We start from the raw sequence: 10,816 nt of genomic DNA on the forward strand, positions 1-10,816 counted from the left end.
CGTGCTGGTGAGTCGATAGGTCGGCGTCCCTTAACCCCAGTGCGTTGAACACGTTGCTGAACATAATGTTCGAGTCTGCCCCTGTGTCGACAAGGATTCCTTTGACGAGGCCGGTTCCCACTCTGGCCGTGATGACCATGGGTGAGTTTTCAGGGGCCTCGTCGAACCATTGGTCTTCCGGGCCGAAAGAGATGGATGGGGGCTTCTTAGAGCTTCGCACCAGCGGGGAGGAGACCGCCAGGACATTGGTGTCTTTCTTGTGTGCCGATCTCGACCTTGGTGCGGTATTTTTGGCGGTTACTACGTTTATCACAGTGAGGCCGTGGTCTTTGTCTTCTGGCTCTTGTCGCCGTTTCGCCGACCGGGTCTTGCCCTCTTCGTCTTGGTCGCGATGTCATCTCCTCGGCTCCCTTATAAGATGGGAGAATTTTGTTAGTTTACCGTCCCTTATCGCTTGTTCTAGTGCGTCTTTCAAGTCAAAGCAGTCCTGTGTTTGGTGCCCATAGCCCTTGTGGTAGTCACAGTAGAGGCTCTTGTTTCCCCCACTATGATCCTTGAGTGGTCGGGGCTTCGACAAGATTCCTTTCTCGGCTATTTGCTGATAAACTTCCATGATGGGAAGAGTGAGCAGAGTGTAGTTAGTAAATTTTCCGATCCGGGGAAACGGTCTGGGTGCCTTGCTCGGCCCTCCATCTCTGGCTTGCTCCTTCTGTCTTTCTCCATTACCTTGTTGCCTAGGTGGATTGTAGGAGGAGTGCCATTTATTGGCAGCCACGACTTGGCTGACTTCCTCATCATTTATGTATTCCTTAGCTACAGTTTGGATCTCGTGCATCGTCCAAACAAGTTTCGTGGTGAGGTGTTTTTGGAAGTCCTCGTTGAGGAGGCCGTTCGTCAGACAGAGGCTGGCCACCGAGTCGGTTAAGCCGTTGATTTCTAAGCATTCATCGTTGAACCGGTCCAGGTATTTTCTGGTCGGCTCCCCGGGCCTTTGGGTTATCCCAAGTAGGTTGATCGGGTGCTTAGTCTTTGCTATTCGTGTTGTGAATTGGGCTAAGAAGGCACGGCTAATGTCCGAAAACTCGTAGATGGATCCTTGTGGGAAGCCGTTAAACCACCGGATCGCAGGCCCTGCCAGGGTGACCGGGAAGGCCCGGCACCTCACCTCGTCTCCTACTCCCTCCTGATTCATTCTGGCCTCGAAGGCCGTGAGGTGTTCCAGAGGGTCTTGGGTTCCATCATACCTCATGTCCGTTGGTTTGTCGAAGTGCTTCGGCAACCGAACTTCGAGGATGGATCGGTGGAATAGGGTGGCGCCCATTATCACGGGTCGCCGTGTCTTCACAGGCCTCTCTTCCCCGTCCTCACGATCTTGTCCCGTGAGGCGCGTTTCCTTGCCTCGGGAGTAGATGATTGTGTCGTTTCGTCTTCTCGGGATAGGCGAATCTTCTTGGGTGCTTTCCGCTTGCGTTCTGGAAGCGGAGGCGTGCCGGGAGCGACTTCGGTGGCAATCTCTCTCTCGGCTTTCAGGAGACGGGGAGTAGCTAGGGTCAGTTGTTCATCGGTTATGCTCCTGATCGGCTAGTTGTCATTCCAGGTTCTGGACCCTATGGCGTAGCTCCTGCATTATCCTGGCGCTGTCGCCGCCAGTTCCTCCGAAGGGGCGTGTCTCTCGCGTCCTTGTGCGTGGTTCATTGCGCTGCCGGGAGGACCTTCGTCGCCCTCCCGGTGAGGCGACAGAGGCTGCCCCCTCTGCACCGGCTGTTCGGCCTTGGTCTCCAGTGCCCGGCACGACGTCCATTTAGGCAGTCCCCACAGACGGCGCCAATGTTCGGTTGGTTGGTTACCAGACGATTCGGGTGGAGGTTTGAGATGGTGGGGATGCTTTGTTCTGATCGGTTGTGATCGGATCGGGCCAACCGAGCTGCCGAGCTCTTGTTGTGGAGAGAGGGGTGTCACCTGCAAAGACACTCCGACGCTCTAGTCAGTTAGTGTGCAGGCGAGAAATAAATAGGTGGAATGTGTGACGTACCTCGGGGAAGAGCTAGACCCCATATATATCGTATCAGGGGTGGGCCCCGCAAGGGCAGAGCCCACCTTCCTCGAAGCTTCCTTAGACAGCTGTGATGAGGAGCTGCCCAGGACGCGTGTTCGGGTCAGACTTCGAAGGTTTTCCACCGACCGTTCGGGTTGAAGGGCCCATGGGTCGGGTTGGCCCATGCCGCTTTGAGCCAGGCCGTAACAATATCCAATCTAGCATATTTAAGTACGAATTAGATAACAAATTTGTTAATATCCAATCTGATCCAATGGGTAAACAATCCTAGTTTAATGTCACATTATCTGAAAGCAAATGAGCTATTCTTTTGATGCAAAAAAAACAAAAAGATGTGGTGAAATTAAGTTCCCGTGCCTAATATCCCTCTAGTTAGTCATAAAGCCTCTATACTGCTAGTATTTCGAGGAATCCTCACTAAAGCTAAGGTTATGCACCACCAAACAAGAATAGTTATGGATTTGGGCGTACAAATATCTTAAAAGATATACAAGTAATGTTTCAATTAAAGCGTTCATATGTCTTTTACAGATCAATTTTATAGCCATGTATGGGATCATTTCGCTTATTTGTTCTGGAATGCACCACTTCTTGGGCAACAAGGATAGTGTCCGACTGTCCGCCAATATCTTGAAGTTGCATCGTGATTTTGTAGTGTATATATGTATGGGTCTGAAATCTATATATGTTGCGAGTGTCAAGTATTATAATAATGTAATGAAAATAAAGATTTTGATTTCAAAGGGTTGATGAGGTGGGGACACATTCAAGTTCAGTACGTGCAACATGGCCCCCAGCCCCATCATCAATGGAATATAGATAGATTCATATAATTTGGAGACGAAAATGAATTGTATTAAGACTAAAAGAAGTAAGGAATTAAAATTGAGGGTTATTTTATTATTACCATTAAAAAAATTAAATAAATAACACAAACCCATCAAATCCTTGTTCCATAAAACCAAAATACATACATTCACATAATACTCAATTTCATCAGTAAATTTGTTTGCGAATTTTAATTTAGTCCCTAACATTTTAATTGTATCTATCTAGTTCTCAAACTTTATAAATGTGACTCATGTTAATCTTTAGGATAATTTTCGACACAGACGTTAACAGAACGCTGATATAGACAGCCAGATGCCACGTGAATTCTGTAAAACGACATTATTTTTGTTTTGGCACTCAAATAGGCCAAAAACAACATCGTAAGTAGTGTTTATTAAAATTTTTTCTCCCAAACCAAATAATCCAGTGTCCTTTTTGAAATATTTGAGCGCCAAAATCAAAACGGCATCGTTTTACAAGTTTTAGCATGGTATTTGGTTGTTCATGTCAACGCTCCATTAATGTTTGTGTGCTAAAAATTGTCCTAAGGACGAATGTGAATTACGTTTGCAAAATTTGAAGACTATATAAAAACAATTGAAACTTTGTGGACTAAATTAAAACTTGCATGCAAGTTGGGGGGCTAAATTAAATATTAACTCTGTATAGTAATCATAATAAGTTAATAAACAAAAAAAGAAAACACAATAAGTTCCTCTCCGTGGAATTCATTTCAAGATCAGTCACTAAACTCTTGGGGTTGGGAAACAACTCATTGAAGCACTAGAAATTTGTAACAACTCATGGCCCCTCCCACAGCTCCTCATGTCCTCTATCAATAGAACAACTCTCTTCATTTCCCCACTATCATTGCAAAATTTCAAACAAAAATTTAAAAATTATGTCGTTTTAATCAAAATCTCATCAGATTTTGCCAAACCAGCAAGGCATGTGCCTGTCCATAGCCCCATACTGCCAATATTCTTTCAAGAAGAGAGAGAGAGATCCGTTTCTTTAATTCTAGTTGAAGCAGATTTACTCAATTCACCACCTCTACTCTTGATGTCAATTACACAACAACCGTAGATTAAGAGTTATTTAAGGTTAAAATCTATACATATCAAAATGATGTGAAATTTTCAAAACTAAAAATAAGTTCCCATCAAAAGCCAAAGATGTCGTAGATGAGAAATTATTGCGTAGACATATATTAGTTTCAAATTAGATATGATCTAGACTTTTATATATATAATGACATAGTTAATGTTTGGATTCATCTCTGAAATTATATTCGTGCTTAATTTAGTTTTTAAAGCTTCCATTTATTCAATTTGGCCTCTAACTTAGCATTTATGGTTCACATTAGTATTTGATATTGTTTTTGTAACAAAACTATTAAAAACGTGCTGAAATGGATTGACGGCCATTTGAAGTAGCAATTAAAACTTTTTTTACTTCAATTTATTTTTTATGAAACGTTTAAAATACTAATTCTAATTTTACTTTAGGGTTTTAAAAGCTACTTAGAGAGAAAATTTAGATAAAAATATTCAATTGATACGTCAAATAGCCATTAAAGAGTCTAATGTGATACCCGTTAATTTATCTGAATATGTCTTAAACGGTTATGTGATAAAATCAGGATTATGGACCAACAAAAATTACAAATGTCAAATTAAAAGACTAAATTGAATAAATTAAAATTTTGACCAAATTGAGACGCAAATATAAATTTATGGATGAATTTAAGTATTAACTTGACAAATTATGAACTCATATTATGGCTATATATAATGAATTATTTCACTTAAAAACTTAAGTTATTAAATAAAAAAATACGTATAGACTAAAAAAATTTATATTTAAGACATCTTATTTGATAGAATGTATTTAGGATATGATAGATTAATAAAGCATATGTAGATATCATTAAATTTATATTTGTTTAATTTGATATTAGATTGATTTTGTAATTATGATTAAATTGTATTCTTAGTTTATGTATAGGCACTTTTCATTGTATATTCTCACACATACGAATGTCAAGTTTATTTTTTAGTTATTATAATGAATTCTAATATGGTATTAAAAACATGATATCCTCCTTAAATAATATTATGAGATTGTTATTCCAGATTCTCTGTTAAGATGTTCATCACCACTACTACTAGCTATTGTATGCATTCCTCATATTCTGCTAAGCTTGAGGCAACAAATGGCATTCGAATTTGAATCTCACATGCCTTGCACCTCTACACACGTTAATGTTGTAAGGGTGAAGAGTATATGAAATTAGTCCCATATTAAAGAAAACAAGAAAGAGTGAGAAGTTTATAAATAGAAAAATTCATTAACTTACTATCTTAAAGTTTTGAGTTAAATGTGGTGATGGATGCTAGAATATATTTATGATATTATAAGTTAATATAGTATCTAAGTACATTTCGTATTGATTTTATGTTTATTTATATTATGATATTAGGTTAATTTTTTTTTTTTTTTGTGATTAGATTATATTCTTGAACGAGCAACCACTTGATTTTGAACATTATCGTTGTGAAGGAAAGACATGATTAAGATATGTATGTGATTACGTTGACCAATATAGGATCGGAACACAAACATATATAATTGAAGGTGGGGGTGGTGTGCATGCAAAAGCAAGCACAAAAAGATGTTTGCATTGCATGAGTGCACGGGGGGTAGTAGAAAATTTTATGATTGTAGTTGTGTCTCTGTATTAGCGAGTTAGGTGTATTATTATCACACACACAAAAACAAAGGAGAGGGAGTGAGGGGTCGGTGGTGCGTTTCTTTTGCATGTGGCATTTTGTTTAATTATCACACACACAAAAACAATGTAGCTACCTTGGAGACAACTTGTGCAGTGGTCGTTGGGAGTCATATCCTTTTATTTCTCACTCAAAAAATTATAGTTTGTTTAATTTAATACAAGTTCATCATTTTTAACAATTTATTCTAATATAATTTTTAACTTTTTCTTTAATTGAAATAGTGACTAACAATTCTTTTATATAATTTTTTTTTAAATCGTTCTTTTACAAAAATCACTGGCGACAATTTGTGCTTTGCAGATTATTAAAATGTTAAAATTTTTAAAATCTTGAAATCATAGTTAACAATGGATGTTGTGAATTTACAAAAAATTTTAAATTTCTTATACAATAGAATATTCAAGAGATTTTACAAAAAAATCAGCATATTTATGAAAAATTATTTTATATTTATTAATTATCATTGAATTAATTGAATAATATTAAATACAATAAAAGTATAATTATAAATTTTATAAACATTAAATTTTAGATATTAAATAAAATAACTTTTTGTTATAGATAGTGTGCTTGGTATTTCATGCAATTCCGAAATCTATAATAATGATTTGAAACAGGGACATGGTGCAGCTAACTAGCATCTAGCATCTAGAGAAACTTTATCCTTCCAGCCATTTTATGAATGTGGAGCCTTACCTCATCACTCTCCATCGACAGAGACAAGGAGCCACCCACTATAACTTCTTGTACTCTACTACTTTTCAGCGTCCTTGCAATTGCTTTTTTCTCATTACCATAATAATAATGTAAGGGAAATAGTTAATTTGTCATCATTGGATTCTAAAATTACATACATATAATCCATGTGGAAGTAATAAGGTGATATGGATTATTTAGAGGCAAAGTCTTCTGCATAAGAAGGGTGATGGCTTCTCCACATGTAAATGTGTTGGTAAATAAAGAAGGAAAAAGTATAGATAAATAATGAAAATATTAAATAATGTAAACAATAGATATATTAGATGTTTAATTTATTAAGTATGAAGATGGTTATTCTAATGGTGAAAATTCACGTGAAGTTGATAGTCGAGAACCGTTAGATGAAAATTTAGTCAAATCAATCAAATCATTTAACGGTTCTCAGTTATCAACTTCACACTGCACCTTAGTTTTTCCTATCCTAATATTAAAATTTAGGAGGATAATTTAAAGTATAGTGTGTTTTTATTTTATTGAACTAATTTTAAAATTTATTGTTCATATTATTCACAAAAATTATTATTTATCTAATCAAGTCAAAAAAAGATGACAAGTGTTTTAGTAGGAAACGAAAAATGACAGATCAGGGCCTATACAGAAATGATGCACGAAAACTCACGTGATGAGTTTCAAGATTTTATTGGTTAATTGTTTTATTATCATTAATGAGTATTAACATAATCATGGCCTGTAAGTTGGATTTTATTTTCTTTTTAGATAAATGTATGTATTGTTGTTTAAAGTAAAAAAGGTTTTTATTTGTCATACATTCATTGTTAATAAATAAATAAATAAATATATTGTTTAGAATTTTCTTTTCGTTATAAATTATTAAAAATAATTTTTTTTTAGAAACCTAGTTTTTATCTTTATTTATAGAAGTGTTTGTTTTTTTCATGTAATTAAGGCAAGTTCACCGTATTCCCGACGAACTCCATATTTTTTTATGGAGTTCGTCGTACCCCCGGCGAACTCTATAATATATATAGAGTTCGTCGCACCCCCGACAAACTATACGCGAATTTTTTCCAATAAATGACCGTAACACAACGAAGTTGAGCACCGAAATTTGTTCTCAACAATCATTTTGGTTGTTCAATATCTCATTTTTTTTACAATGGCAAGAAATCCACTGTTATTCATTTATTACGATGTAGAAATGGTGTATGATGAAGAAGGTTCTATCGTTTTTAGATCGAACCAACCAATATTTACCCATCTGCCACCAGAAATCATTTGTTTAAAGCTGTTAAAAAATCTTGTATTACTTTCTGTGGGGATGCAAGAGACAAAGAAGGTGAAGAAAATCTACTACAGATATCCAACCGAAATAGATGGTACTTTAATTTATAAAAGGTATGTCACAACTGTGTTGTTTATGCTGTTGGTATATTTGTGTGAACACCCATGTGATGAAAACGTTATGTTATTTTGAATCAGGTATCGTTTGCGCGATGACGAAGACGTTCGTCTTATACGGTCTTAGCACAACCGCTGGACAAATGTTCATCTGTTGGAGTTAGCTGTGTTCCTCGTCGATTTGGGTGGCCGAGGATCGTCTGCGGATACTGTCGATGGAAGTCCGTTGAGTGGGCCTGTAAGACGAAATATCAGGCAGACAATGGTGGATCTGAATATGCCTCCTAAAGGTAGTCAAGAAGGGTCTAATGTTGGAGCGGACAATGCTGAGTTGGATGACGGCGCTGAAAGTCACGATGGTTCTGCTGTGGGGGATCCGATGATGGATCAGTATGAAGCTAACCCTGATGATGGAGATGATGCAGAAGAAGAACCAGCCGAAATTCCTAACGATGGTGACGATGAGGAAGAAATGAACTTTTACGGTGACACACAAATTGCCCTGACACAGCCCGCTATTTCACAAACGTATGATCGCCCGGACCACTTCTCTAGGCTGAATCTCGAGGCAATGACGTCGGATTGGTCCTTTACCCAGGGAGGCTCTGAATATGATCCAAGGAATGAGTTCGAGGTTGGACAACATTTTCAAAACAAGGAAGAAGTCATGTTGGCTGTTAAGACGTACAACATCAGGAGGGCTGTTGAGTACAAAATAGTAAACAGTGACCAGTGGAGGTATAATGCATAATGTGTCCAGTTCGGACCGGGTATTAATTGGAGCATACACATATCATATCGCCGTAAGGTAGAAAAGTGGGAAGTGAGGAGATACACAGGTCCTCACATATGCATGCAAACTTCGATGGGGCAAGACCATCGTCGGTTGGATTCGAAGGTGATTGCACAACACATTTTCACAATGGTAAAAGCAGATCCAACAATAAGTATCAAGGTTCTGCAAGAAAGTGTAGAGAAACACTTTGGCTACAAGGCGTCATACATGAAGGTTTGGCTCGTAAAGCAGAGAGTGATTGCTAGCATATATGGGGATTAGGAGGAGCCATACAACAAGCTTCCTTGTTGGTTGTTCACTATGGAAATGTACTTGCCTGGTAAGGATTTATTCGTTGTGATTATATGTTAATTAGACAAGAACGGTATACAATATGCTTATTGAGAATTTGTTCGTAGGTACTTTGATGCAACTTGTCACTCAGCCTTGGCCTGGAGTTGCGGATACCGTCATGTTTCATCGGGTGTTTTGGACGTTTCCACCATGCATCGAGGCTTTCAAGCATTGCAAGCCACTAATCTCCATTGATGGAACACACTTATATGGTAAATACGGTGGCACGCTGCTGATAGCCATAGCTTAGGATGGCAATGCAAACATTTTGCCTATTGCGTTTGCCGTGGTCGAGGCGAGACAAAGGAGGCATGGTCGTTCTTTCTGTCCTATCTGCGTCATCATGTGACTCCACAACCTGGTGTCTTAGTGATTTTAGATAGGCACAAATCAATTGATGCTGCACTGAATGCCGATGATAGTTTATGGAAACCACCTCATGCTTTCCAGGCATTTTGTACGAGATACATTGCTTCCAACTTCATGACTCACTTCAAGAACAAGGACTTGAAGAATTTTCTGATAAATGCAGCGTATTCGAAGTTGCAACGGGAGTTCGCTCATTACTTCGGGCATCTGAGGGGCAAGAATCGATCACCAATTGGCTAGAGGAGATGCCACGATCACACTGGGCGTAGTATGCGGATGAGGGTCGTAGATTCAGGCACATTATGACGAATATCTCCGAGTGCATAAATGCAATGATGACGGGTTCTCGGAATTTGTCAATCACATCTCTGGTTAAGTCAACTTATTTCTGGTTAGGAGAACTTTTTGCCAGGAAGGGTTCCGAGGCCCTTGCCCAACTCCAAGTCGGCGTCAAGTTCTTGCAAACACTGATGAAGGACATCGAGTTCAACTCGAAGCACATCAACTCCATGAATCTTTACCAGTTTGACCGTTCGCGAACAAGCTACACAGTTGAAGTGTTAGCGGCAGTCCCTGGCTTCAGACAACAAAATTACCAGGTTCTGCTCGACGAAGGCAATTGTGACTGTGGGTATTTCCAGGAGCTTCATCTTCCATGTCGCTACATCCTCGCAGCATGCTCCCAAGCTAGAATTGATTGGAAGGGGTTTGTGCATCCACTATATCGCATGGATTCCATCTTCAACGTATATAAGGTTCAGTTTCGTCCGATTGGACATGAGGATGACTGGCCATCTTATGATCGGCCCAATCCTAGGATGATGAGAGTGAAGAAAGGTCAACCAGTCAGCTCAAGAATCCAAAACAACATGGATGATGTCGAGCATACCAAGGAGAAAAGGTGCGGCTTGTGTCGTCAAACTAGTCACACGCAGAAGATATGTACCGCTATTGACGGTGCAGGTGCATTGTCCAGCCGACATTAGTAAGAGGGGTGGGTTTGTTATAACGGTTATGAAATATATATGTTCTACAAACATCTAAACATGGATAGATATATATAATATATATGTTCAAGTCCAAGTCTATATATACATTATTGATAAGGAACCATACAAATATCTACTACGCTCTCCCTCTCCTGCCTCTACACGGAGGACGCCGTCCGTGAGGCCTCGGCTCCAGACACCCACCGGTGCCACAGGCAGGTGGTCAAATATCGCACTGAGCTCGACCGAGCTGAGGATCAGGGTCAAGCTGATGAGTGACAATCTGCTCCCTCAGTGTGGCATAGTCTGCAGCGGAGGACGACCCGCTGGACGGGTCATCAACATGTCGTGGATGGTAGGTTGACTGAGGAGGAGATGTGTGCATTTGGGAGAATGGTTGTGCCTGATGTGGATGTGTCCTGATATCCGCCATAAATCATGCCATCCCCCAGCAAGTGCGGGAACCACTCACCGCGTCCAAATCGACCATCCATACCGTGCATGTTGTCGATGTCTAATGGCCTGGTCG

At 39.3% G+C, this 10,816-nt stretch overlaps 2 protein-coding genes across 2 annotated transcripts; one reads left to right on the forward strand and one right to left on the reverse strand.

Annotated features, from left to right (window-relative positions):
- Positions 1 to 394: 394 nt before the first annotated feature.
- Positions 395 to 1,321, reverse strand: LOC112719345 (uncharacterized). Its single transcript, XM_025770242.1, has one exon. The coding sequence runs from the start codon at positions 1,319 to 1,321 to the stop codon at positions 395 to 397; it is 927 nt and encodes a 308-aa protein (XP_025626027.1).
- An 8,279-nt stretch (positions 1,322 to 9,600) lies between these two features.
- LOC140182399 (uncharacterized) lies at positions 9,601 to 10,566 on the forward strand. The gene is made up of 2 exons (XM_072228602.1): positions 9,601 to 10,261; positions 10,406 to 10,566. Exons 1-2 carry the CDS (start codon positions 9,601 to 9,603, stop codon positions 10,564 to 10,566), a joined length of 822 nt encoding a protein of 273 aa, XP_072084703.1.
- The last annotated feature ends 250 nt before the right edge of the window (positions 10,567 to 10,816 follow it).

Source organism: Arachis hypogaea, chromosome 1, assembly GCF_003086295.3.
Source record: "Arachis hypogaea cultivar Tifrunner chromosome 1, arahy.Tifrunner.gnm2.J5K5, whole genome shotgun sequence".
Lineage (NCBI taxonomy): Eukaryota > Viridiplantae > Streptophyta > Magnoliopsida > Fabales > Fabaceae > Arachis > Arachis hypogaea.